Source organism: Rhea americana, unplaced genomic scaffold (genome assembly GCF_003343005.1).
Source record: "Rhea americana isolate MKP2758 unplaced genomic scaffold, rheAme1 scaffold_10, whole genome shotgun sequence".
Classification (NCBI taxonomy): Eukaryota; Metazoa; Chordata; class Aves; order Rheiformes; family Rheidae; genus Rhea; species Rhea americana.
In genome coordinates this window covers 4,160,234-4,187,385 of record NW_028185039.1, presented here as the reverse complement: position 1 = coordinate 4,187,385, position 27,152 = coordinate 4,160,234, and the positions used below count along the sequence as shown (strand labels likewise).

At 38.8% G+C, this 27,152-nt stretch overlaps 3 protein-coding genes across 3 annotated transcripts in view; 2 read left to right on the top strand and 1 right to left on the bottom strand.

Moving 5' to 3' along the window:
• Nucleotides 1-132: 132 nt before the first annotated feature.
• METTL9 (methyltransferase 9, His-X-His N1(pi)-histidine) lies at nucleotides 133-19,818 on the top strand. The gene is made up of 5 exons (XM_085301898.1): nucleotides 133-286; nucleotides 3,968-4,158; nucleotides 6,409-6,618; nucleotides 7,751-7,935; nucleotides 19,089-19,818. The coding sequence occupies exons 1-5, from the start codon at nucleotides 182-184 to the stop codon at nucleotides 19,292-19,294; spliced, it is 897 nt and encodes a 298-aa protein (XP_085158024.1). The 5' UTR covers nucleotides 133-181; the 3' UTR covers nucleotides 19,295-19,818.
• IGSF6 (immunoglobulin superfamily member 6) lies at nucleotides 10,733-18,315 on the bottom strand. The gene is made up of 6 exons (XM_085301909.1): nucleotides 18,180-18,315; nucleotides 15,759-16,112; nucleotides 14,744-14,847; nucleotides 13,595-13,651; nucleotides 12,870-12,953; nucleotides 10,733-11,159 (listed from the first exon to the last, which is right to left on the bottom strand). The coding sequence occupies exons 1-6, from the start codon at nucleotides 18,244-18,246 to the stop codon at nucleotides 11,121-11,123; spliced, it is 705 nt and encodes a 234-aa protein (XP_085158035.1). The 5' UTR covers nucleotides 18,247-18,315; the 3' UTR covers nucleotides 10,733-11,120.
• Nucleotides 19,819-22,542: 2,724 nt separating the features above from the next.
• Nucleotides 22,543-27,152, top strand: part of OTOA (otoancorin) — a 37,621-nt gene continuing 33,011 nt past the window's right edge. The window contains exons 1-6 of the mRNA XM_085301887.1: nucleotides 22,543-22,562; nucleotides 24,888-24,971; nucleotides 25,325-25,353; nucleotides 25,449-25,479; nucleotides 25,573-25,600; nucleotides 26,489-26,576. Of these exons, the coding sequence (XP_085158013.1) occupies nucleotides 24,893-24,971; nucleotides 25,325-25,353; nucleotides 25,449-25,479; nucleotides 25,573-25,600; nucleotides 26,489-26,576 (255 nt within the window). The 5' untranslated portion in view covers nucleotides 22,543-22,562; nucleotides 24,888-24,892. The remainder of the gene's footprint in view (nucleotides 22,563-24,887; nucleotides 24,972-25,324; nucleotides 25,354-25,448; nucleotides 25,480-25,572; nucleotides 25,601-26,488; nucleotides 26,577-27,152) is intronic.

Here is a 27,152-nt window from a genome sequence, read left to right as displayed (position 1 = left end):
CGCGGGGCCGGGGCGCGGCAGGCCCGGCCCGCGGCCGCCCGAGCAGCGCCTCGAGTCGGGGGGCGGCCGCGGTGCCCGGCCAGTCTCTCCCCTCGGGAGCCGCGTGAGTAGCCGCCCCCCGGGGGAAGCGCTGGCGCCGTGGAAGCGGGCGGGCGGCTCATAGCGGCGTATCCGGAGGGAAATGACCTGGGACAGCGGCAGAGAGGTAGCAAGCGGCGCGCTGCGGAGCGGGCAGAGGCCTCCCGCGGGAGCGGATGGCGAGCTGGAAATGAGTTTGCGGGGCGAGGTGAGGCGAGCGCAGGTTCTGGGCGGCGCGGGCACGTGGAGGCTCCGCGGAGGCTTTGGGACTCTGCCCCGCCGTGCAGCGTTCTGTGACACGGCTGCGCTTGGGACAGGGTCAGCCCTGGGCTGGTTGCGCTAGAGCACTGCTGAGCGTCCGGCAGGAGCCCGGGGGGCTGATAAAAACTGTTGCAGTATCGAGGGAAGGGGTTGACTTACTCCGTGCAAGTTACACTTTGCCTAGCTAGTGAGGACGACGTAGCTTAAATACTTGAGGAATGCTGCACAAAGGAAAGAACAGAAGTACGTGCTGTGATTCTTCCAACTGATAGGGGACTGCTTTAGCTTTGTTAGCGCTCAGGGTGGGTGCTAACACCTGGGGGTGTATTACTGCTCTTTGGATTATTCGGTACATAAAGGAGATGATAGAAGCAGAATTTAGCTTTACAGCAAGAACTTTCTTCCTGTGAACAAAGAAAACATGAACTGTACTAGAAAGACAAGGAAATAAGAAAATGTGCCACAGAGATGATTATTTAATTTGCAGGTGGATGGTCTGCAATGGATAGTCTCCATCTCTAATGTATGGGATTCTGGTTTTAAACTTCAAGTATTAATTGTTTAGTTCTTAAATGTCTGTGGTTACTGAGGCTGGGGATACTCTCATAAGTAAAGGTTGCATGCTGAGCGCCAGGTACTTTCATTCTCTGAAGGTTTATTGACTGCTTTAGTTTTACGTAAGTTAGCTGAAATGGTATTTTCTTCTTCTCTTTACTACTAGGCAAGAGTTGTGAGTAATAATTTTTATTATAACAAAGATCTTCACAATTTTCTCTTCAGATTTTTTGATGTGCTGTGGTATTTCTACTATTTTGCTATACTAGATGCAGATTGATATTGTGAGACTAGCAGCTTGAAAAGGATTCCTTGCATATTGGACAAGGAGAGAAACAAAAGAATTTTTGCTTTGAGGAAATAGTTCTAGAATGAAGCTTTCTTTCCCTACTTTTGTTATTTGAAATTTAGATTGTTTTTATCCTGGGCTTTTTTTTCTTACAGTTTGCTGTCATTTCTCATATTCACTAGCATTATTATAGGCAGTTATAAATGTTTTAACCGATAATCTTATGCAGGGCAAGCTTAACTATGAAGAAGAAGGAGGAGAGCTATGGACAATGTCTGATTTCTGGAAGTGTGCTTCCCTTCTCAAATTTGTCACCATCATCATCCTGCCAATGGTCATATCAATATATATCAATGTTTGGAAATCTTGAAGACAAAAGCTGTAGGACTGTTGGTTTCCAGTTAGATCCTGGATAATGGGACTACAGATGATAGGATTCAGTTAAAGGGATAACACCAGGGCTTATGAATAAGCTTGAGGACAGCACATATGTAGTCAAGTTGCTTATGGATCAAAGCCTGTGATTCCCAAACTTTTGATACTTCATACGCCTTCTTCTGGATTGAAAATGGCAACACAAGGTTGATCTGAGCCACTCAACCCTGTCTGGTGCAGCTAGGCAGCAGCCCCATAAATAGCTGCTGAACCTGACCCATATCCCAGCCTGCTCCTCAGCTCCCTGGGACTGTTAATTTCTGCCAGGTTCTTGAAACTGGTTTTTAGAGATGGATGGACAAAACCTACAGGCTGCTGCTTTAGTGCTTTTTAACAACTCGCTGAGGATTCATTTGGGAAATCACTGCTCTGTGCTGATTCACTCTGCACTGCGCCACAGCGAGACAAGACCCAAGCTGGTAAAAGGGTAGTTGTGGGGATCCTTGTGCCATGCTGTGTTGTGTGATACAGACTTTCTCAAAGTCTAGTTTTCAAAGTGCTACCTGCAAATGCTGTTGAAAGCACTGCTGAGAGCCTGTTTCTGCAGAGAAGTACCTGTCATGCAGGTTTTCAGAGTAGACCTGTGGAGGCATATAAGTGCTCCATTTGCTGAAGGGTATTGAAATACCATGTTACTTTGGGTCTCTTTGATGGGGCCCATATTTATGAATCTGGCACAATGATCTTGTTGCAACTGTCTACTCCCCTCTGCTTGCTGGCACTGTTACTGTGAAGCAGCAGGATACTGCAATAGGAATTCTATACTGTTGTTACTCGAATTACTGTAGTGACTGGGAGTCCCATTGTGCTGAGCACTGTGTAAACATGCATTAAGTGACTCCCTCTCCCTGTTGGGAGTAATGACAAACCTGAATGGACCAGGATGTGAGCATTTTTTGTGTAGCATAGCTATAGACACAGTTTTAGTATACTGTTATTAAATACTGGGCAGTTATCCTAGCTGACCTCTTGTTCTCCTTCTACATGCATGTTTTGTAAGATTGTATCAAAACCCTCCACTTCTCTTTAAAATACTTATAACTGTTTATCAGTGCTGTAAATGCATGCAGCCAGATTAGAGAATATTCTTGAAAGATTCAAGAGGAAGATAGGAGAAGAGGGGTTTGGCTATAGGCAATAATTTTATTCAGAGGGAGATTCAAATCTGCAGCAGAATATTAGAAAACAAACACAATGGCATTAGAGATTCTACGAGGAGAGCTGTCAGTAACTCTGCATAAGAGTGGGAGACACTGGAAAAGAATAGTGACATTCTTAATTAAAACTACAATTAAATGATTGTTGTAACATCTACCTGTTGAGTGTGGGGGGTAAGGGACCTAAGTTTGGCATTGCAGACTAGCAATGAGAAGACTTTTGAGCTTTTAGAGTTGGTGCTGGCATTCTTACATCTCAGCATTTCTATAGGTTTGTCTTGTTTTGCACAATTTCTTGAATTTAAAATGATGTAAATACAGTAGATTTTTAAAGGAGGAGTCTAGCTATGGCTTATGCACAAATAACAAAACATTAGGTTGTAGTTTGATTTATTACTTTTCCAGCTAGATTTGAAAGGAAAAAGGAGCACCCTTTTCCTTTAGAAGTAGCTGAATAATAACTTGTGTATCAGAGCTAGTTTGTAGTTTGTATGGAATAGCAGTTATCAGGTGGCACAACGTAAAAGGAACCACTAGCCCTCTGTAAGTTGTCTACCATTATAAAAGAATAGTGCTTCCTTCCAGCTGATGCTGGCAACTTCTTGGATGACATGGGAACCTGCTTGTTTGTGTAGCTTCTTCATATCATCTCTACTAAACAGAGATAATTGTTTCAAAAGACTTGTGAACCTGCGTGTTGGTACTAGTATGTGAGGTAGTGCCATCCATCAGTGCTGTAAGACAGATGAGCAGTTGCTTAAAGTGTTGATTGGATTCCTTACCTCCTTTCTTGGAAAAGTTCTGCAAATGCACTTCGTGGTTTCTTTTCAGAGAACGCCTAGTGAAAAGTTGAGGGCAAACTGGAAGACAGAAAACCATGTTACTTGCTTCACACTATTTTACCAGTGGTGCTGTTGCGTAGCGGACCTGTGTTTGCTCTCTAGAAAAGCTACCTTGTAAAATTCTTCCAAGTACAGAGTAACGGTTAAGACAAATTAAAAGTATTATTTCTTAGAAATCTGCCTTTGTTTGATTACAGCTCAAATCTAGTTTAAATCGGTCTTGAAATTTGTTTAAAAGTCTTCAGAAAAAAATGAACTTTCATATTTATAGAACAGCTTCATAATAGCTGTCTGTGGGTTCAGTTTTTATATTGCTGAACTTCTAACATTCCTTTTCTCTCTTTCTCTAGTGGTACGTCTGCAACACAGAACAGCTGTCTGAAGCCCTTCAGCCTATTTTTGTCCAGAGCTACCTTGACCAAGGAACACAGATATTCTTAAACAACAGCATTGAGAAATCAGGCTGGCTCTTTATCCAGCTCTATCATTCTTTTGTGTCCTCAATTTTTAGCCTCTTTATGTCTAGGACATCTATCAATGGGTAAGTGAAAAGTCAATTTTAGGTAAATGAAATACATTTTGGATTTAGATTTTTTTTTAGTTGTTCAGCCCCCCTCTTTGATTTTTTTTTCAGCTTTTCTTAGATTTTTACAGGTCTCCCTGTGCCAGTTCGACAAAGTTGAAATGCTTTATTGTGCCTTCCCCCCAGCCCTCTTTAATTAAAGAACACTATCTCCACTATAGGGGGGAGGGGCAGAGGGGGCAATAGCAGTTAACAAGAGATGATCAGAGGACTCTAATTGTATTTTCTGGCCATTTTATTAGCTCCTTTCCAGGTGTTCCCTGGAATAACGTAGTATTCTATTTGTGCTAGATGGGTAGAACTCTTCCCAGTTTCTTTCTTTTTTTTTTTTTTTTCCTTCACCTCTTACTTTACCTGCTGCCATATCTTTAAGATTTAATGTTGCGTTTGCTCTACTTGGAGGAGGCTGTATCCAGTCAGTTCTGTGTTGCATCTAAAGCTCTTTCTGTTAATGTGTAGATCTGCCAGGCAGATTTCTAAATAGTGCAGAAGTTGCCGAGTGTTGTATCTGGCAATACTTACGTAGCACAAAATTCTACGCTTTCTCTTACTCTTTAAGAAGCAATTCCATCTCAATTTGTGCGTAAGTCATACTTGAACAGGTAGCTTCTGATGTGGCATGTTTGACTGGTGAAACATGAGGAAGATAGGAATAGAGAAGTTCATGTAACATTATTCTCTTAATCTTACTGCGTCAGTCTCTGCTGTGATTGGCTGCAGAGGAGATGAGCTGTACACTCTAGTATCTTTCAAAAAAAAGTCAAAAGACACTTTTTTCCATCTCTTCACCCCATTCAGGCATATATTTAACTTCTCATCACTTTTGACCCTATGAAGAATACGTTTTTTTCCCTTCTACGTTTACTTGATTTTCCTGCCCTCCCTTTCTTTCTGCACCCTCACACAGTCTGATAGGAGGACAGTAGCTGGCTACTAAGGCTAGGAAAATAATCTTTCTCCTTATTTTCTAACTAGATGTCTTTATGAGCTTCCCTGTGGTGTTCTTAGTTACTTATAGCTTTATATAAAAGTCTCTTTGGTCTCCTCTTCTTCCTTCCCCCTGCCTTTTTTTTCCCCCTCAAAGGCTCTCCAGTGCTTTGAGTAACACCTCATAGTGCTGTTGGGAATAATAGCCATGAGCCAATTACACAGTGTGGACTGACACAAGTGTGCTGCAAGAGAGCTCTACTTAAATTGGCTGTACTTTATTTATTTTTCTATATTTAATATCCTGCTGTAGCTTCTTCTGTATGACTTTGTATAATGATTTTTTTTGGACAGTCAATCTTTCTCAGGCCTCCTCTTTTTCACTTTTTCATTCTTTGATTCTGATACGTTTACTTTCTTTTTGTTTTGATTTTAAAAGATTTCTGTTTTGCCTTTCTTAAATTTAACCTTCTCTCCAACAGTAGTTTAAAGGAGGTAGTACTTATCTACCTTCAATTTATCACTGACCAGTTCTTTTTCTGTCTGCTTGTTCCAAGTCTTTCATCTTTTAAATTTCTGCTATAACAACTGAAATCTGTCATTATGTAGTCTTCAAAGAGTTACAGGCAGGTATGTTTTTGTCTTGATCCGTAAGGAATCCAACTGTCACCTCTACCCAGTTCCTTAATAAGTTGCCTATTTTCTATTCCATAGCTCTTCATGTTGAATACAGAATCTGCAGATAGCAGCAAAAGCCATTGTAACATATAACTACAAAATCCTTTCTCTTTTGCTGCTCCAGCAGTGTTACCCCCATCAGTTCTTTAAATCTCTTCCATGGCTTCCCTTCCAGTTGCTCATCAGTCTCCATTCTTTGTGCTTACTTCTGTCTTTGCAGCCATTTTGTTATTTCCTCTGTGTTTTTTTTTCTTTTTTTTTTTTTTTTTGAAGTAGGTGGGAAGCATTCAAGTTTGCAATTGCAAAAATAGGCTCAGCCTCCCTTTTTTTAATGTGATCATTTTCTTGAGTTGCACCCCGTGTATTCTTCCCTTCCTAACCAAATTCCTCCTGAAGGGAGGTCCCCATCCAGTATAACTGCGTGTAGCTGTGTTTGATCTCTGACCCCAGTTGAAGGCAAGTTGAACTGGATTTAAAATTTATCTAAGCGGAGACCATGTCTATTATGAGACTGGTTGCTGCCAAGGCACGCTCATCATTTCATTGTCCTTTTGTTAAAGTTTATTTAAAAAAAAATGGACATTTCTCATCTTTACGTTTCAGGCTGCTGGGAAGGGGCTCAATGTTTGTGTTTTCCCCAGAACAATTTCAAAGACTGCTTAAAATAAATCCAGAATGGAAATCCCACAGACTTCTCGATTTAGGGGCTGGGGATGGAGAGGTCACCAAAGTCATGAGTCCTCACTTTGAAGAAATCTATGCCACTGAATTGTCTGAAACTATGATATGGCAGCTTCAGAAAAAGAAATACAGGTATTGTACTGAATAGTTCTTGCATCCTTTGTATCTGACATTACAGCAAAATAATCTATTTGTAATATTTTATAAGTATTCAGTGTTTTCAGGTCATTATGTTGATGCCTTTTGATATTGTTTGATTATGGAAAGGACTGACCTGTACAAAAACACGAAAATAAACACATCTCATGTTATCTGTTATCAGTGTTTGTTACAGTGATGTTCCCTGTTACCGTGATGTTCCCTATTACCAGTTAAGACAAAATAGGCAACAACTGTTTTGAAGTCTTCCTTCATAGCTTGCCTTAATTACTTTAATCAAGAGATTAAGCAAGACAAATTCTAGATGCTGATAAATGAACAATCCAAAATTGCAAGAGGAGGGGACAGGCACTGTAGGGAAAACAAACTGGTTCCTTGTAATAGGAATGCCTGGGAAATCTGTTCACCTAATCTCTAGGTAAGGAATGCATATAGACTATGGTGTAAAGAACCTTTTATTCTTACTGCGCTTAGCTCCTGCTGTTAAACAACAATATTTAGTAACAAAAACTTCAGCACTTTCAGAACTCTGTTCCTTCACTGGTCACAGCACCTGACAGTTTTTGCAAGCAACAGATCCAATCTTGTTGAGTAATGTTTAGTATTTGTGGTGCTATTCCCTAAACTTCAGGCCAAAGACCAAAATAACTCTGGGTTTCCTTTCTTTACCAGTCCTTGAGTGGAAGTCTAACAACAACTGGTTTTGCATGCAGGTTAAATCAAGGTGATTAAAAATGCAGCAAGCCATTAACTGTGTTATTTCAGCTCTGTTCCTTGAAAAATGTATTTAGTTTTATTCTAGGATATCATGTTTTTATAGTACTCAAGATTTGGGGTTTTTTGCCTTCCTTACTGCTTGATGATTATAAGGAGCATCCAAACTGAAAGGTTTATATGGCTGAATATATAGCCAAGCCCACTGTTGGTTAATTTTCTTTTCTGAAAGAATGGAAAGACCATGTTGCCTATTCTTGCCTGGTGTGGCTGACCTGCCTGCACTATCAACACATCCATAGGGAATTTTCATCCTTAGTCGTTCTCTCTGAATTCAGCTTGTGTTTAACATATGCTGTGTTTCTCTCTCTCTGTCTTTCTCTCTCTTCAGAGTGCTTGGTATAAATGAATGGCAGAACACAGGATTTCAGTATGATGTTATCAGCTGTTTGAATTTGCTCGATCGCTGTGATCAACCACTGACTGTATTAAAGGATATTAGAAGTGTGCTGGAACCAACTAGAGGCAGAGTCATTCTAGCATTAGTTCTGCCATTTCACCCGTATGTGGAAAATGGTAAGTACACAGGTTAATAGATATTTAGATGAAGAAAGGTTATACATTGTAGTGTCCTTAATTAAATGTTCAATTAATTCATATTTTTGATCACAAAAAAAAACCCCAAACTTGTAGAGTGTGTGTTCAGAAGTAAGAAATCATAAGTAAATAGGCCACATGAGATAACTGTTTCCTTCTTAATTCCCCAGCATATCTTGTTGGAAACAATTAAAAAGCTCAAATATTGAAGTCGCGTGTCATGTTCTGCAGGTTGTCACATTCGAGCTGTGTTGAAGTAACATGGGAAAACTAATCTCTGATTAGGGTGCTCTGCTGCTGTTGTATAGGAAACCCCAGTTGTCCCTGGTGACTACTGAGCAAAAAAAAGCATATGAACTGTGTGTCATACTGAATAGAGCACTGTTTCAAGTGCTCTAGATGAACTGCACCTAAAAATTTATAGGGAGATAATGTTAAGGCTCTCCCTGAGCCTTAAGACTTGTCAATGGAAAGTTGTATATGTCCAAAAGATACAGAACTCATAAGCTTAGCATTCTGGAAATGGTAAATTCATCAAAATATATCAATTTGGTGTTCTTTTGAATCACAGTAACTTTTTTATGTGAGGAGAAAAAATTGTTCTGCAATTTCTATTGTGTCCAGAATCTACTTTTCTGCATATTGTTGCATAACCACGTGGTAGATCTTGGCTCAACAGGAGGTGGATAAATTAAGGAATAAACCATTCTAAGTCCATTTATGTCCTTCATCATTAATCTCCTACTGTTTACTGGTCATGGAATATATATCCTAAGGAAATGGAAACCTGTTCTCTGACTGTTGAACTTCATGTCATTCCTGTTTAATTAAAGTAGATACCTGTTGTAGGACATCTTATAAACCAAAATCAAACTTCTGTTTGTGCTGGCGACTTGTAGCAGATCAATCATTTTGTTTTAGAGCTTTATTTCCTTCGCTTTTTCTAAGTCTCAAATAGCACAGTGGTGTTTTTTGTGGTTTTCTGTGGCTGCAAAGTAGGACAGAATAACTTGAGCCTTTGTCAGTTGAGGTTGTTCCAGGTAGCAGCTACTTACTGAAAATTTAAAGTATTCAGTATGTTTATTCACTTCTATCATGGATGTGGGCCCATATAAACTTCTCTAGACAACGCAAGTTAGCACACACAGAAGATACTGCAATTTCGCTAGAAGGTTTTTCTCTTAAGCTCTATTCACATGTAGTCTAAAGAAACAGACACTGATCTGCCAGACTGTCTTCCTGACTTGCAAGCAATTTTATAATTTAAATATTTTCATTCAGTTGTTCTGCAATGTGATGCGTTAAAAAGTATCTGATGCGTATGTATACTTCATATATAAGAAGAAGAATACTTGGAATATTTAGAGGAGAATATTTCATAGCTCAGATAATGCCTTGTATCATCCAATTAAAAACAGCCCAGACCCACCTAGAAAAGCTTTTGAATTTTAGTGCATGAGGAGGGAGGAGGAATGGAGAAGCGATGAGGCAGGTAAGATATTTGATCAGTATGTGGATCAGTTTCTGGAGCTAGAGACTAAAAATAAGTTTTGATTAAAAGACCTTGAGAGATTTGTATTATTACACTTAATGTATTAGGAGGGTAATTGTGGAAACTCTATATGTGGACGGCATAAAATTCTCTCTCAGAAAACAAAGCAAGGTGGAGAAGGAATATGTATTTCTGTACTTACTATTTCTGGAATTACAGTGACACCTAGAGGCTGAACTAGCTTAACTATAAATTCTTTCGGGGGCTGCTTAGTTTTTTATTTTCAATATATAGAACAACTAATGCACCTACTGTGTATGTCTGAAGTTGACAAACAGATAAATAATACAATATTTTAAATAATTTTTATTCATGTGACTAGTCTAATCTTATATTTTTAATAAGTATCCCGTAGTGTGATATAAAAATGCTTTGAATTTCCTAATATAAACATGATATTAATATTAAGATAATAAACTTAAGCCATTCTAGTCATATACTATCTAATAATGTTATCTAAAATAAAAATGTTAGATACTGTACTTTAGAAGAAATAAACATAAGCAGCCTGGGGTTATGATGTTTTCCTTGATGAACACATTAATGTCTGGGTGATTGGTTGACCAAGGGAAAGAAGATGAAGATGCATTTCTTCCTGAAGTATTTGGTAGTCAGTTGAGCTAGAAACATGATACTGTGCTAGATGGACCTCTGGCTTTGCCTTGTTTGTCAGTTCTCACATCACTGACATAATAATATCATTTCAGATGTTAAACAACATCTTGCTTTATTTAAATGAAGATAGAAGATGTAGCTGTTCTTTGGTGAGAATGTCAGAGATCAACAGATCTCTTGTAAAAAGTGCTGTTTTTGTAAATTAGCTAACTGCAATTAAGTAACTTTTCGGTATACCTATATGTTCATGCTTATATCTATTTTGAACAGGCCCACAAAGCAAACCTTCGTGCTCTAGGTACTCCTGGCTTTGGATAGCGGAACTGGAATGAGATTGTTTGTCTAGCAAGTGAACTTCTATATTGCAGGAGCAACCTTGTCACTTTGACCACCACTTTCTAAATAGGCTAAGATGAAACTTCTATCCCAGATGTTTTACTGTAGTAGTACACACATTTATAGTGTCTGGTTTTTTGCTTGTCAGTCTACAGAATACGTATATTTTGCTCTGTTTGTGCTGCTGTAAGCCTCAGTAACTGTTGATCTGAGTATCCGTTACGTCAATAACTCTCGCATGAACATGATTGAGAACAAAATTTCACCTAGGACATGAGTTTATTTTGTATTACTGTCAATTGTTGTACATCTTCCACAAATGCTCAGTTCATGTAAAAGAAATACATATAAACTCATAAAAAGAAAAGGCACATAAAGTTAAACTGAAAAAAACATTTCTGAAGCATTTTCCTTATGACTGATGAAGTCCTTTCCAGTGTTTTTTTCTTCTTACACAGAAGGAAAGAGAGGTAATGTATGACATAATGTAACATTCAGTGCACTTGGTTTTGATCCATTTAGAAAATRCTCTTGAAGAGCTCTATTCAATAAGGCTTTTTTCCTCTCGTCTTAACCTTCTTCACAGACTTTGCTTTATCTTCTTTGCTTGCCTCTTCAGTTACATCAGAAATACTGAGCAAATCTGAAATATGGCACATACTCATTTGTTCTGATAAACAGTGTCATCTTCCAAATGATCCTGTGGAAAAAAGTAGAAGTGTTTAATTACTGATGTCAACTTTTTTAATTAAAAGGAAAAGGGCAAAACCTGCATTTTGGGGCACACTTCCTCCCTTAACTGTTTCAGTAGACTCCTTCCCTCCCTAGTTGTTCAACTGCATAGTTGTCTATGTGGCATCTGCAGGATTCTAAACTTTTTTCTTTTCCTTTGGCTTCCCCAAATCTCTAGGGAGCACAGTAAAACATACCATTATTCTCACTATGTTCCTGACAGTCAAACCAAGGACCAGGTCATGTTAGCAGGGATTTGAAGTCTTTAAAGAGGTTCTTACAGAGGAATCATTTGGAGCAGTATAAGAATAAATAAAGCAAAAAATGTATAGGGGAGAAGCATTTGACTGTGTTGCCTTTTTTTTTTTTTTTTTTTCCTTCCCCTTTTTGCATCTCTGAAATGGTGAGGTCAGTGCTCGGAATAGGAAAGAATTTGTACTGCTTGTCAAATGAAGCAAATTTTTGAAACCGTTTTCTTATGAATACTTGTGGCTTCTAGATTGTCTTCTCTAATTTGGAATGAAATAAATTGTGTGGATTTATCCAATGATTCTGAATGCTTAGTTTATGCTATGTAAGTTGAAAGGGGGAGCAAGTGCTTGTAAGACTGTTGTAGAGCTTTTGAAACAGTTTTGTTATGGTTGTCACCTAACTATTGTGTAGCAGGAGTGAGAGAAACTAAAATACTAATATACTTCTGAGAATGAACTGTCATAGCGTTACGCCTTTTAACCAGATGATCCAGAACAACTTACAGAAACCTCTTCTTGGCAAATTACAAATGCATGGAAAATTCAGTCTGTATCTGTGTGTATATACATAGATCTGTATGTATACATATATTTATTTATAATCATATATATTTGTGTATATAAATACGCATATATATGTAAAGCATTGTAACTTCCTTTGGCACAAATCTGTTCCTGCTTTGTATTTTTTTTTTGTCTTCTCTTCCTGAAGAAAGAGGCCAAGCTTGAGGTCTAGTATTTTAGGCCTTGTGTGATGTGAAATTTAGTGTCCATCTGGAAGAAAGAATTTTTATTTCCAAGCAACATATAGATCCCACTTCTAGCCCTGCTGGAATTTAAAATATTGCAAGTCCACGAAAATGAAAGCTGTTCTTGATTCAGGGCTGAGTCTGATCTTAGCTATCATTCAAATATGTGATGTCTCCAACATGTTAGATGGATGAGGGGGAGTCTGGTCCCAGTTGTTGAGCTCTGCAGAAGTGACTGAGGGCTTGAAGAACTGCAGTACCTGCTAGGAAGCAGGAGAGGAGAGGAAGTGACCATGGTGTGAATAGCATGCAGTTGCGCAGTAACATCATTCTGTGACTGCACGCAAATAGATAGTGCATTCAAATGTGATAATCTGTGCTTCACACTTGGGGTTGTGTGAAAATGCTTGTGTGCGCCTCTCTGCTGGGAAGGCATGTATCTGTCCCAGAGAAGAACTCTGTAAGCTATCTTGATCTGCTCTTTATGATTTAAAACACTTTATAATGTCATTGAATATTGTGCAAATAGTTCTTTAGACCTTTATCAACTTTAAAAAAGAGAAATCTAGTTCCAGAGGAGATACAAATGGGATACTCTTCAAAACTGTCAGTTCCTACTGTATTTCAGGATCAGTGGACACACACAGAATTCTGCCATTCCTTTCTCGCGTTACTTACAGGCTGTTGGCAGTGTTCAGCATACCTCTGCTTCTGAAGTTCTTGGGCAATTGCTTGAAAAATCTTTCGTCCGCTACTGATTTTCTGCAAATTATTTAAAATACTTTATATCAGTGCTTCATTTGAAGTTGGGGAAGCACCTTTCTGCCTTTCATAGTTACAATTTTTTTTGCTTGTATGTGTCTCAGGAATTGTTAGTAAATAACACTTAAAGAATATCTAGTGCTTCAGTCAGAAGGCCTTTAAATTACTTTATAGTTCATTTCATTATATATGCCACCTTTAATACATTGTCTGGTTATTTTTATTTAAAGAAGCATTGCAGTGGAAGTTACAAATAGACTTGCTTTAAATATAGTAGGACTTGTCTGAATGAAACATTTAAACACAACAACTTTTTAGCAAAACCTCTTATTTTCAACAGAAGTCGAAACAAAATTTAATTAAAAATATAACTTGCAGGAACCCATAGATTAGAGATGGCCTATAAGTTGATTTGATTTTACTTTTTATCCAGTTAGTTAAGAGAAATGGAAACTTTAAATATAAAATCAATACATAGCTTTGTATAATTCTGAAGTAAGGCCTTAACAGCTGTAAATATCTCTTCTAACTGAATCATTGGTTATTCACAAAATCAGCATCCCCTACATTTTTCAAGAAAAGTATATTTCAACAAAAAAAAAGTTCGAATTAAAGATAAAGGAAACAAAGTGATAACATACACAGTTCTCTGTTCTCTGATCCTCTTTGCTGTTTTTCTTTAGCAGTTTTGGTTTTAACTGGAGGGAGAAGGGAGGAAAAAAAATGTAAGATGAGATGCCAGCTGCTAAAGTAGTAGCATAGTTAAAAGCCACGCACTGTTAGGGCAGAAAGATGTGTAGATGAAAGTTGTATCTCTCATTAGATCAGCTGATACCATTAGTCTCTGATTTTTCTATTTCAAGCATATAAAGTGGTCTTTCATCTGCTGATAGTAAATGGTGCAAGTATTTTTGCTTTAAATACAGTGGGACCTCCCTGAAGCACTATCCAAATGTCAAAATAAACCAGTTGTGTAACTGATCTTTTTTTTTCTCCCTGAAGAAAGGTTTGATTTACATTTTCTCACCATACTGCTTTGTCCAATTAAAACAATACAAACACGAAAAAAACCCCTCTCATGCTATTCTTCCAAATCTTTAAACCATCATTGCTACAGCAAAGAACCATTTACCACGTTAYACAGCTTAGACTGTGGAGTCTCTTTATTAAGTCTCATTACTTAAAGATTTCTAATTGCAATTTTGGGTTTGTTTTTAACTCAATAAAATTTTTGTCAAGAAAAAACTAACTCTTAAATATTTAATTTAACTTTAAACCAGGTACCTTCTAATATGCATGCTTTCTATAGGAAAAACTTTTTCCAAGTCTCTGGTTGAATAGAATTTCATTATATAAGGAAAGTAAGTTCACTGCACCTTGCAAATATTTTTACATTAAATTTAAATTTTACTGTTAATGGAACCTAATACAGAGGACTGATGACTTATAGATAGCAACTTCTAGTTTTGCTTTTAAGTATGCCTCGGTAGTGTCAGTCTCCAGCCTGCTAAATAACACTCTCAAGATAACTTCAATTTTACAATACATTTTCTTTTATAGAGTTCATTTAAATAGGAAAATGTGATTGATATTAAGAATAGTGGTGTGCTATGCACTAGACTTTGCAAATATGTATAGTATGTGTGATCTTCAAACCACCACCTCTTTAAAACTTAATTGTAAAAGCTATGAAATCTATTCCTTTCTTATTCCTCTTACCAAAATACTAAAACTCCTTGAGAGAGAAGAGAGGAGAGAGAATGAAATCAGAAAAATCAGTTTAAACCTACCTTGTCAAGTATAAGGACTGTGAATACCACAATGCTATATAGCAACAGTAAGGATGAGGTGATGATCATGAACGTGAATTTTTCAGTACTGTGCTTCTCTGCCCCTTTATTGAAAATAAGTGTTAGAATAATGCAGAGTTCTTCCAATGCATGTAATTTTCTTAAGACTTTACGTTCCAGCCCCCTTCCATTAAGAAATTAAAAATCTTTATACCCATCTATATTTTTGGTCTAAATCCTTAGTGAGATCACTTCTTTCTTGTTTCCCTGGACATTAGCAAGGGCAATGGAAACTTGTTATTTTTGATTATGGAAACCTTTCTTGAGGAGTAGGCAGAGAATGAAAATCCCATTTTCTGCTCTAATGAAGGACTATCTGAATAAAGCTTATAGGCTTTTGTTTAGGAATGCAGTTAGATAGCAGAAGGAATGAATGTAGGGCAAATAATAGTCCAGCTATATTTTTTTCATAGGTATGTAATAATGAAATGTAGTTAGTGAAGTCTTACTGCTCTTGTAACTGGATGGCAAGTGAGATAGAGGGACAGAACTGAAACTTTTTGCTCAAGATGGGAAGCGAATCTGCTGTTCTGAGCCCCTGTACTCTGTTGGACATATTTCCTCTAAATGCTAGTTTCTCCACTTCTCACTTTTCTGTTGATGCTTCCTTTCTGACAGCCCTTATAGCCTTCATATCGGAGGATGTGGAGTGTGATTAGATAACACAGAGTATAAAACTTTTCTTGTAGAAAAATTCTGAAGTTACTTGTGCTATATGATAGAACGGTCTAATTAGCAAACCAGATTAAGATGCTTTTTTTGTAGAAACCATCTGTAGTTTTTTAATATTTTCATAAAAACGTGGTATTCATAACACTTTTGTTAGTATTCCAATCTTTAAATGCCATTCTTGAAGGAGCAAGTATAAATAAATATATAAATAAATACTCTTTGTATTTAGGAAAGCAAATGTATTTCTTTATGATGCTTCATTAAGAAGGAACAATCAACTGACCTGTTTTCACTAACATGGTTCCGTCCCCTGTTTGCTTAGAACGGGGTGAACTTGAGTCTGAAAATGCTATTCCACAGAAATAAACAGCACTGTCATTTACAGTCAGATTGCTGATCTGAAGTGAAATATTATTATTTGATGATACGTGTACTTTGAACTTCTGAACATTTGTGCATTCTGGGGTACACAAATCTTCATGTGTGTTAGTAAAAAAGCGAAACCATAGAACTTGAGGCTGGGACTGGGAACATCCAAGAGCAGAGAAGGCACATGTTAAGGTCACAGTGTGTGTGGAGTCATCAACTTCCTTAAACTTGGGTTGTGTTACAGTGACTTGGCAGGTACCAGTATCACCTGTTGAGAATAAACAATTTTTGATGCAAGGGAGAGGCAAGGCACAATTTTTTTTTTTTTTTTTTTTTTTTTTTTTAAGAAGCTACTATAGGGTTCGTGCTGGAAAAAGCAGGAAGAAGGCAGAAATCAACCTTGTTTCAAGCTTGGAATTTCTCAAGTTTTTTCTAGCAGCCTTTCCTCTTAAGTTGTTCTTACATCTTGCCTATTTATCCATTTAACCGTTTATATATGCGGTAATGTGCTTAGCTCTCTACTTCAGAACAACAATCCAGAAGGTTCATATATGTAAAATAATGTAGATGCCTCCTTTGACCTTAGAGAAGAGCAAAAGAATAATTTGTATAGTTCCCTGCCTCAGACCCTTTGGTCCCTAGTAGTTTTTTTCTTAGTCTTCAGACTTTATGGTTTGTCAAACTGCTATCTATCATCAGAACAAGCAAAGCTTGCTGTGTACCCTTGTCACATCTTACATTGAAAGTGCCATAAAGATTAGTAGTTCAAAAGACCGTGTAAGAAGGACTTGCAGTTGTTTCATGAGCCACCCTGGCCAAGGACTCTAAGCACACCGTGACTCCCCTTCTACACACAGCTGCTCTGAGAAATGATTTTCTTATAGCTTGCTTCCTTAGTTCATTCTGTGATTAAATGGGATTCTAATTTCCTTACATGCACGCTTCTTCCTGTTTTGTTACCTAGAATGAGGAGCAGTACGGGGTTGCTCTTTTCAACCTTTGTATGTCTGGACTTTGAGAGGACTCAGCTGCGTTAGGCCTGATGCTCTGCAGAGAAGTTCCTCTGGTCTCCAGCTGACCTATCCTAAGATGCTTTTACTTGAATGTTAATTACAAAGAGCTTCCCTCTCCTTCGCTGTTTCTGATCAGGAAGTGAAATGAAAGAGCCTGATGGCAGGCGGTGTTTATGACACACCCGGAGACATGTATAACTTAGCAGTTTCACAACATTGGCATTCATAATAATTCCTAGACATGCTTCCACTCCATCATACTTAATGAGTCTTGAGTTTCTAAGGGTAACAATATTGCTTGTTAGTTCTGACATTTAAAAATGTGTCTAGAGAAAGCAGAAAGGTTAATCCTTCCTAATTAAGGAACTGAAATGTTACGCAATTCGCAAGCTTCTAGTTTAATATGACTGTTCTGGGAGACATTTTTATGAAGTCCTTATTGAAATCCATAATTGTAATACTGTTTTTTTTAGTATATTTAGTTCTGGTCAAATAAACTGCTAAGTTACTGAAACAATGGGATGAAAATTATGCAATGAAAATGACGGTAGCAGTTTACAGCATCTTTTTTATACTTTATAGAAATTAACAAATTACCAGAAAAATAAATCGAAGCCTGTCCTGCTCTGCTGCTAATAGACAGTTTGTAAGCCTTTCTGCTGTGGGCAAATAGCATTGTCCCTTCATTGCTTTTCTCACTGAACGTTTTGTGGGCCAAATCCAAGCAGATCTAGTGTTTGTGACTCCTACAAGAATAAAGTGAAGTTCTGTATCTGTGCTAGATCAGCATCGGAGCCATTCCATAGCTGCTACTGCAATGCCATGCCTGTAGGAGTACGTGTTGTCAGTGTACTCACATCCTCTGTGATGAGAGGCAGTAGCCTGAATACCTGCAGACTAGTTGATCCCCTTCCCCTTGCCCCCTTACTCGAGGATTTCGGATGGCCTTGCAGAGCAAACTTCTTGGCTCCAGTTCTTGTAGATACTATTTGATATATCTGCTGGACTTCCCAAACCCTCTTCCCAAACAAGCACAGCTATGCTGAGACCATTCTGCTGCTGGAGCGTTCTGTGTGGGGGAGTGCAATGGGATCTGACCCCGAAATCATAGATTACAGGAACATTTCAGACTTTTGGAAGAAAAAGTATTCATTAGCAGTCATTTGATTTGGAAATTGTATGAAGGCAGCAGAACTTTTTAAAGAAAAACTTTCCACTGTTCTTACTTTATAGCTATGTGGCAAATTGTAACGATCACGTTTTAAATCTCCTCTAACTTGTAGTTTGCAGGGATAATACAGGAAGCTTAAAAAAAGTCTTACCAAGAGAGTATAGAATCCAGTTGAATGCCAGCATTATCACTTGCTTGAATTTGTTGAACGATGCCATTTTTTATATCTATCTGGAAATGATTCTGCTCAAAGGAAGAGGAACTTAAGAAAACTTTGGAGTTGCAGAATGCTCTGAACCACGAGATTTAGAACTTCCTGTTTAAGAGGGTGTTTACTATTGCATTTTGCAAACTTGTTAAAGGTACAGACCAAACCAGAAAACGTTTCTCTTATTTGTGGATGATACGGTATTGTCAGTGAGCAAAGGGTTGTTTTCAAATTTGAACTTCTGCGAATTGTAGCTCTACTCCTTCAGATTATTTCATTGGATGCAAATAACAACATATTTTGCAATGTAATACAAGCATTCAGCTTTGAAGGAGCCTAAGCCATTTTTACTGTATCAGCTAGTAAGTGCCCCTTCACGGAATAAAGATTCTGTAGCTGTCCCTCTTCAAACTAATGAGATGGTCTGCCGATGAAAGCATCGCAACAAATCGTAATTTTCAGTTTGCTAGCTCTGTTCGTTATAATTACCCGAAGCAGTCACTGGCAACGCAGAGAGCAGAAAGAAAGAATTTCATAATGTTGGCAAAGATCTTGATTACATAGCCTCTCTGTCCATGTGCGCTAAACACCAGCTTCACTATTAGGCTGAAAAGTAACTTCTATCTTGGAGCTGCTACTGAAAAATATAACAAAAGATAACCTTGAGAAGGAACCTCTTCTGAACTTTAGAAAAACCCTTGAACTGGTCTTACAACATCTCTGCCAATGACCTGTCAAACTTAAAGTTGGAGTGGAATGGAATATAATCTGCATAGTATGCTTTCTGTAAGAAAATGCAACACTCAGTAAAGCTTTCTTTATAGTTTAAACACAACTGTTTTGTTTTCTCAGTAGGTGGCAAGTGGGAAAAGCCCTCAGAAGTTTTGGAAATCAAAGGGCACACTTGGGAAGAACAGGTGAATAGCCTGCCAGAAGTTTTCAGTAAAGCTGGTTTTGCCATAGAGGCTTTCACCAGACTGCCATACCTATGTGAAGGTGATATGTATAATGACTACTATGTACTTGATGATGCTGTCTTCGTCCTCAAGCCAGTGTAAGCATATATGAAGTAAATCTCCAGAGTCAAACCCAAGAAGCAGCCTCTGAAAGAGGTGTATGATTTATGGTTACTTAAAGGGAAGGAATTTTGGGATTGCCATGCTAAATAAATATCATGTAAGAGTTTTAAAGGCCAAAATACTAATGTATTTCTTTGTAGTATGATTAGAAAAAAGTTTGTTTGTTTTTTTTTAAACAGACTCTTCAGTTGAGAATTTCTTTTTTTACCAGCTCTTAACCCAACCATGCATTCTACAATCCAACAGTAATGGAGGATATTTTTTATACTTACCTGCAACAGGAATCAGATCCAAACAAAGCAGTAGTCCTAATAATGAGGATATCGATACAATGTGAATTGTTGTTAAATCAAGAGAAATCTGGCAATAAAGTTGTCCATTCAGTTCGGACCTTGTGGAATATAAACTGTTGAAATGGATATTCTTCCATACTAAGTTACTTTCTCTCTTACTGTCATTTTTCACATGTTTTTAATCATGCTAATAAACTTTTTTTGAGATGACTTTTTGCATTAACTTTTGTGTTCATTTTTGTAATCATAGCCACGCTTGTCTGTATCAACTGCTCTTTGTGTTGAGAAAAGCTCTCAGTTGCAGCACAACCTTGAGTTTATTTAAACAGCATTTAAGTATTGTTTAAAGGGATCCACAAAAAATGTCACTTTCGGTTGGATTTCCTTCATGTTCCTCTCAAAGCCTCATAAATTCTCATTGCTTTTGCATACATTTTCCAGCTAAAGAAGTTAGAGTAGAACTTGCCAAAACTGCATTTGATGCTGATGGATTTGATAACAAATTTTCCAGGCTGAGCAAATTGTTCCCAAAAGTTTTCCAGCTTAAATAACTCAGAAGGAGTTTCTTACGTTTTTGCATGTCAAGCTGCCTCTCAGGCTCCTGATGTAGGGACCTGATTGTCCCATGTAGGGTTAAATAGCCTGGGACAATTCCCTCCCATGTCCCCTTTCCTGCACTAACTAAATGCTATTTATTTTTACATCACTTATTTTTAAAATCCTGTCTAAAATTTCTAGTACTGAGGATATAACCTTCCATTAAAACAGCTAGCAGTAGCAGCAATACAGAACTGGCAGCTGCATGTCTCGCATTGCTTGGGATTTAAGTGATGTGAGAGAGCAGGAAACCCTAGCTTGGATATCAGCTGGTAAGTAAAGTTAAGAACAGACTTACCTTTTGCTTTTGAAGTTTACAAGTTTTTTTTAGTGATTGATGATCTTATGTCAAGTAGGATATTTCAGCTGGTCTTTTTATGTTTACGTTGGACTTCCATTGCCTGATGTTTAGTGTTTTCTCTTGCAAATTTAATAACCTTTTATTCTCCATTGTCTTTGTGAAATAGTAGTATGTAGTATAAGGTGAGTGATTTTACTGGTGGGTTTTTATCCAACAGTAATTCAAGCTTAGTATTACTCTAATTTCAGCATCTGCTGTTTAATTTTGGCACCACTGGAGAAAAAATGAGCTATGTATCTTAGAGTGCACTTGTTAACTTTTGTTTTGCTGCCTGTATTCGTACCTGCCTAGCAACTGGAAAATACCATTCTTAATGTGTAATGAATTTAGCTTCATGTAGCAAATAGGTATTAACAAAGTTCTTCAAAGATATTTAAAGATGTAACTCCTACATTTCAAATCACACAAGAGAGGATGCATTTCATGTCTTTCATATCTTTTAAATCCTGACATTTCAGACATTGGTTTGTAATAGCTTTGAGAGTTTTGGGATCAGAAGGTGCACTGTCCATAATAATAGTTCTTGAGTTTTCATATTTTCTTGCCTGTGTTAAAACAAGTGTTTTTGCACTTGAGGTGAGGAATTGAAACACTTAACAAAACACGAGCAGTAACAGAGCAAAGCTGTGAACAGAACAAAGATAAATTTAAGGGACTCTGTACAAAATATCCCTGGGCCTAATCCTGCAGATGTCTTCAGAAGGCCCTAGGCAGCGTCCCCGATTCTGCAGGACATGCACGGCATGGGCAGTCCTGCCCCGTGGCCATTTCCTCCCTTGGTGGCTTCCGTGGGAAGCTCTTTGGGCCCTTTATCAAATGTATACTGCTCGAGTCATGTTATCTTTGGGTTATTAAAATACACAGTTTAGTGAAAGTAAGTTAAAGGGACCACAAATCCTGTAGAAACAGATACTAATCAAAACATGGGCATTCTGGTTTTAGTATTCTGTGCTAACTTTGTCTTATTTTGCTGTATGTAATAAGGCAGTTACGTGCATAGTCTCACAGCAGAAAGTACAAATGTTTACAATACAGTAGCTTTGTCCTGTAATGTAGTAATCTAGGCAGAAAATCTGCCCAGCTGCCCATTTCCTTGCTGTATTTTAAGTGAATCTAGAAGTATTTTTTATGTCTGGCCCCTGTCCTCAAAACATCTGCTTAGGCCTGTTGAATGTATAAAGTGGCCCTGAGGGACGGTATCTGTGCCAGCACTTCTAGGATCAGAGCCCTTGCGAAGGAAGAGGAGCAGCATGGCTAATGGTGACAGAAAAGGGGCTTCTTTCCCTTTCAAGCCTTTGAGCATGTATTTGTGTGCAGTTAATGTCTGCTTAGATAGCCCCAGGAAAGAAACTCTTGAGTCCAAGTTGGTTAAATAACCTGGAATAACTTAAGATACCATCCAAGGGACGGAGTGCTTGTTTTGGGTCTGCTGTCCCTGCCCTGCTGGGGGTGGCAGTGCATAGCTCACATCTCGGTGATCTCACTAACRTGGTGTTTTGCCCTGGAGAGTAACTAAACTCTCTCTTCTGTCGAGGTGGCACTGGATATGTTGCATCGCAGGAGAAAGATGCTGTGCAAGGGCCTGATTTAGTTGGAAACTTTCAACACAAAGTTGGAAGAGCTTCGTCTCCCAGGAACTGCAGGGTGACCCTTTTGCAGGGTGACCCCAGGTACAGTTAGTTCCTCTTCTGCTCTAGGAAGCCGGGAGGCCGTGTGCCAGGGCTCGGCGTGGGGGCCGGGAGAGCAGGGCTAGCCCGGCTAGTGCCCCAGAGCAGCTCGCTGAGCTCCCCTCTTCCCAAGAGGGGCCATGTCCTCTTCTTGCCTGCCGTGGGAGCCCCTCACCACTGCCCTCGCCTCTGGCTGGAGGCTGGGTGCTGCTGGGCAGCCCCCRGGGCGGTCCTGGTCCCAGTGCCTGCCCCCTGTTCCCGAGTCCCTTGCAGAGCCGCCCAGCTCGCTGAGCGCCGCAGCACGGTGAGACGGGCACACGCCAAGGCAGGTAAGGTGCCATGGGCCCTGACGCTCTCTGCGGATGCCCTAGGGCTCGGCACCTCTTTTCCTTCCGCTCCTTCTCCCTCCTTTTCCAGCCTGAGCCCCCAGGGGCTCCCACACTGCCTGGAGGCTCCTTTGCAGCGAGCCTGGCTGCAAGGGGGAGGACGGGCGGCAGCAGCGCGTGGGGTTATCAGCAAATTTCTGGTTATGAGGTTAACTTTCTGCTTATCAGGCTTCAGATAAGGCATTGGCTGGCTCAAAGAAGTGAGTGATATGAAGTCTAGGATTTCTTTACATGGAAAGGTGTGTGTTTGGGGAGCAAGTGCAGCCAGGGAGCTCCCCATAACCAAACTACCCTGCAAGGAATGTCTCAGAGATCTGATCACAGCGTTTGCAGCCACAGTGCTGGGCAAGCTCTTGGGGGACTGCTCTGTGGGATCTGCAGAGCCACAGGGTCGCTTGGGATTGCCTAAAAGCTCCCATGAACTTTTGCAACTGGGCTAGTCGCACTGGCAAAGGGAAATACTTCATCCTACAAATTGTCTTACCGAGCAGGGCTATTTCACAGCAGATTTCTTCTGCACCTGCTGATTGCCTGTTGCAGTTGGTTAGGATAAAACATGAGTTTCTTTAGCATTTAATCTCTTTATATGTTAATTTAGTATGCTTTAATTAAAATACATGCTCTGATCAAAGTGAATGAGTTAGAATAAAATCAGAATTGACTTTGGTATGATTTAAGCTGTGCAGAATAAGCAAACCTTACTGCAAAATTAATAGGGCAAAGGCAGAAACAAACACAAAAAAGTTCATTGTCCAGGAAACCAGATACGTCTGAATGGGGGACATGTACTGTGGCGCTCCCAAAGGAATAGTTCAAAAGGGTTTCAGTGCATGCAAGAACACGACAGAGGCTGTAACTTCTTAAAAGCTAAAGTTTAAATTTTTGATCGTCCACCAGTTTGAGTCACTGCCACTGTAAGAGTGAAGTTACAGATTTGAATTAGACTAAAGCATTTCTAGAGGCTTTTGAAAAGATTTTTTCATAGAAGGAGTACCTTGCTGCTACGTGTGATTAAACAATCTGAAAAAGGCATCCGTATTTATCAAATGTTCAAATCTGTAGCTCCATCTATGGCAGAGAGCAAAAATGAAAGAGAGAAAGGATCCAAATTCAGCAACCAAAAGAAATTAAACGTGCTGCAGATAAGCCCTTGAAATGAGGGAAAGGGAAAGAAAAGCTAACAAAGTGATCTCAGGCTCAGAGCAAGGTTTACTGAGAAGGCCCGCTGTTAAAATTACGGACTAATCTCAATGCAAAAAGCTGCAGTCTAGCGCAGGGCATCCTCAAGCACCTCAGATCAATGCGTTGTTTTACCTGTGACAACAGGGACCCTCACTGCTGGGCCCAAGGCAGCAAATCCTCTCTCCAGTAAATGGGTGGGTGCAAGCAGCCCTGCGTGTCCTGTTACTGCCCTTCCAGCTGTTTGTCCTTCAGTGATCTTTGTGCCACAGCGCGCAGAACAGCAGGATAGCGAAAGCTACTGAAACGCGTAAGAGCTAGGTCCACGCTGATGGTGAAAAACTGATGGTGTACGTCCCAAAGTACAAAACCCAGCACTCATCAGTGTAAATGAAGTGCCATGGTTTTGAACACCGTTTCCCACGTGCTCCTTTCTCTCTGCAAAAGGATATTTCTTCCCTTCTCTGCAGGCAGGCAGCACCAGGGCCGGGACACCCCTTCGCTCCCCTTACCTGGGGCCCTCTGTACCGCAACGGGGCGAGCAAGGCAGCCCGGCCCTCCTGTGGGCTACGTTTTGGGGTGGCTCCCTGCAAACGGGATTCTCCTGACCTGTTGCACACAYAGGGGCAACACAGCCTGCTAGAAAAGGCTTAGGGTTTGTTTGGCATTTCTTTGCTATTTCGTTTTTCACTCTCCCTGCCTATTTCTTTTGTGTTTGATCTGTGTTTAAAAGTTTTTTTTTTAACTAAATTGCTTTTAAATATTTAGTTGGACAATAACTTAGCAAATAAACAGTGCTAGTAGAAGGAAAATTAAAAGAGCTACTTGGTGAAAGGAAAAGAAGCCTGGCTGCATATGCACGCCTAGTGGGCTTGTATTTGCTTAAAATGTATCTCTATCCCGGAAAAAGATCTAAATTAAAAAGTTGGGAGCAAGCATCCTTAGATCATTCTGATCTTAGTCTGTACTCAGCAGCTTAGTCTGTCTCTGATTTATGGCTATGCAAGTTTTGGATGGATATTGCCTTTTGACTTTGTTCTTTTTCTTTCCTTTTCAATCCCAATATCTTCTGATTCTAATAAACTCTAGAAGAAATGTCCGGTCTTTTGAAGATATGGTTCTTATTGATATTAATGAATCATGCTGAGATTACAGACAGTCAGAACTCTGAAGGTAAGATCAGAAATCTTATATGAGGGATATAATCTATGTGGACTGAAAAAGCTATGTGTAGTAAAATAGATATAGTACTATTTAGTAACTAGGATAATATTTTCTGCTCTCAGGATTTCATGGAGCTATGCCAGCAAAGAATTTGGCAAACATTGTTTATTGTTTAATTGCCATTTATTTTCACTGTTTTTTTTCTGTAAATACATTTAATCCAAACAGTATTAAATTAAATCTGTGTACATATTCCTTTGTTTACTGAATACAATATATGTATATATACTTGTATAACACTTTCTGATAAAGTGTAAGGTAAAATGTTAAATCAATTTTATTAACAGGATAATTTTTTACAGGTTTGCCTCCATTATTACGCAAAGCTGTGGTTAGTATTTCTATCTGATCTCTTCAATAACATTTTATAATATAATCTAAATTACATATGTTACTATCTATACACTCATCATTTTTGTTCTTTAGGAGGAAGTAATAACTGGAAAATATCTGAATGGTAATGTGCAAATTTGTTCCTATTTACGTTTCTAAACGGAATTAAAACTCAGTATCTCACAGTAACTCTTTCTGTTCAATTTTTCATGTGTAGCTCTCCTTGATATACTTCATTTTCAGAGGTAATGTATTACTCTTGCCATCTTAATTTTCAGTATTATCTTGCACTTCAGATCTGGTCTGTTTCATTTCCACAGTAGTGGAACATTAAAGATAGAATGAAGTTGGCACATATGRTTACTTTTGTTTACATCTACTATGGGAAGTATTTCCTCTTTAGTAGGAATAAACTGGGTTTTGTGATAATGCAAAAAGTATGCACAGAATGAGGCTAAGAATAAATACAAGCTACAGTATTCACAAGCTTTGGTAATTAGCTTTGTCCGTATGTTTTAGAAAGGTTTCCTAAGGAAATGAGGTGTAGTTCCAGCTTTCTGACCATCTTTGGCTTTTAGCCCTGCTCCATCCCCATCCATCTCTTTTCCTCCAGCTCCTAGTAACTTTTCTGAATTATTTGCTGATTTTTTCTAAATTTGAAAGTAGTTCAAGCCTCAGAGGCAGTTGCATTCCTACATGTTTGAGAAAATCAATGGCTGAGTAAAGAAGAAACACTGCTGGTGGAAAGGCAGCAGAAATGAGTCACTGTATACCCTCCATGCAGGTCACAAAAGAYATGATGAGCTGCCAGGAAGCACATATAGTGCTGGTCTAGCCACAGCACAGCTTGTCTGTTGCTGGAGATGGTACTAATGGTGATATGCTGGAAATTGAGATTATTGTGGTGTGGAGTTTGAGGAAGAAAAACACAATTAGTTCTGTTCCTCATTAACCCACTCATTTTCATTACCTTAAATCAATTGGCTATTAATCTAGTTAGGACAAAAAGCTGAATGCTTGTGTTATTATGGTGTTAGTAACAGTGCTTCTCGTATTCGTATTTTGTCTTGTAGTCTACTATTTTACATGTTGTATTATTTTACTAGCATTTTTGCTCCTGTTTTCCATTGTAGTTCTAATGTCTGGACAACAGATACACTTGCAAAAGTCATGGCGTATTTTCATGCCCGAGAAGTTATGTTTACTTTTAGCAGCTTACAGGTTTGTACCATTTAAAATATATCAGAATTCTTATTAAAAAACGAGAATGAAAAAGACAACCTATCTCTAACCAAAACTAGATGGTCAGTAATAGAGATAACTAATAGGTATTTATAACATATCTGCTAWTTACGAAATAAGAACAGTGTCTTTTTTTGTCTAAGATTGCAGCAGTATACAAAGACTAAATAATAAGAAACCCTTTTGCTTCTCCTCTAATGGAAAGCAAAAACTAGTTTTCAGGCTCAATGTTTGCTTCTGAATTGAGTGTATATGCATGCAGTTTTCCATAAAATGGCAAGTTTCTCCCAAGCTATGACCATGGCTGTAGTTTGCATTGCTTCTGATGGAGCGGGAGACTTTAGGGTATCCTACAAAGTACTTCTGCCTTTTTGGCTTCTCTGAACTGTTTTTGTAAATGTCCGTGTGGAAATGATGTAGGAAATGGTCACTGTTAGAATCTATTGTCACTATGATGGCCATGAACCAAATCTCACAACTCTGTCAGTTTAAGTGGAGCTGTAGCCCCCGATGGAAACCTGATTCCTTCCACCTCCCTAGCTGCCCACACTGACA

Coding starts and splice junctions, on each gene's coding strand:
- METTL9 (XM_085301898.1), top strand. CDS start 182: ATGACCTGGGACAGCGGCAGAGAGGTAGCAAGCGGCGCGCTGCGGAGC. Junction 287..3,967: donor AAATGAGTTTGCGGGGCGAG/GTGAGGCGAGCG, acceptor CTCTTTCTCTAG/TGGTACGTCTGCAACACAGA. Junction 6,619..7,750: donor CTTCAGAAAAAGAAATACAG/GTATTGTACTGA, acceptor CTCTCTCTTCAG/AGTGCTTGGTATAAATGAAT.
- IGSF6 (XM_085301909.1), bottom strand. CDS start 18,246: ATGGCATCGTTCAACAAATTCAAGCAAGTGATAATGCTGGCATTCAAC. Junction 14,848..15,758: donor AACCATGTTAGTGAAAACAG/GTCAGTTGATTG, acceptor TTTTCAATAAAG/GGGCAGAGAAGCACAGTACT. Junction 12,954..13,594: donor ATCAGAGAACAGAGAACTGT/GTATGTTATCAC, acceptor AATAATTTGCAG/AAAATCAGTAGCGGACGAAA.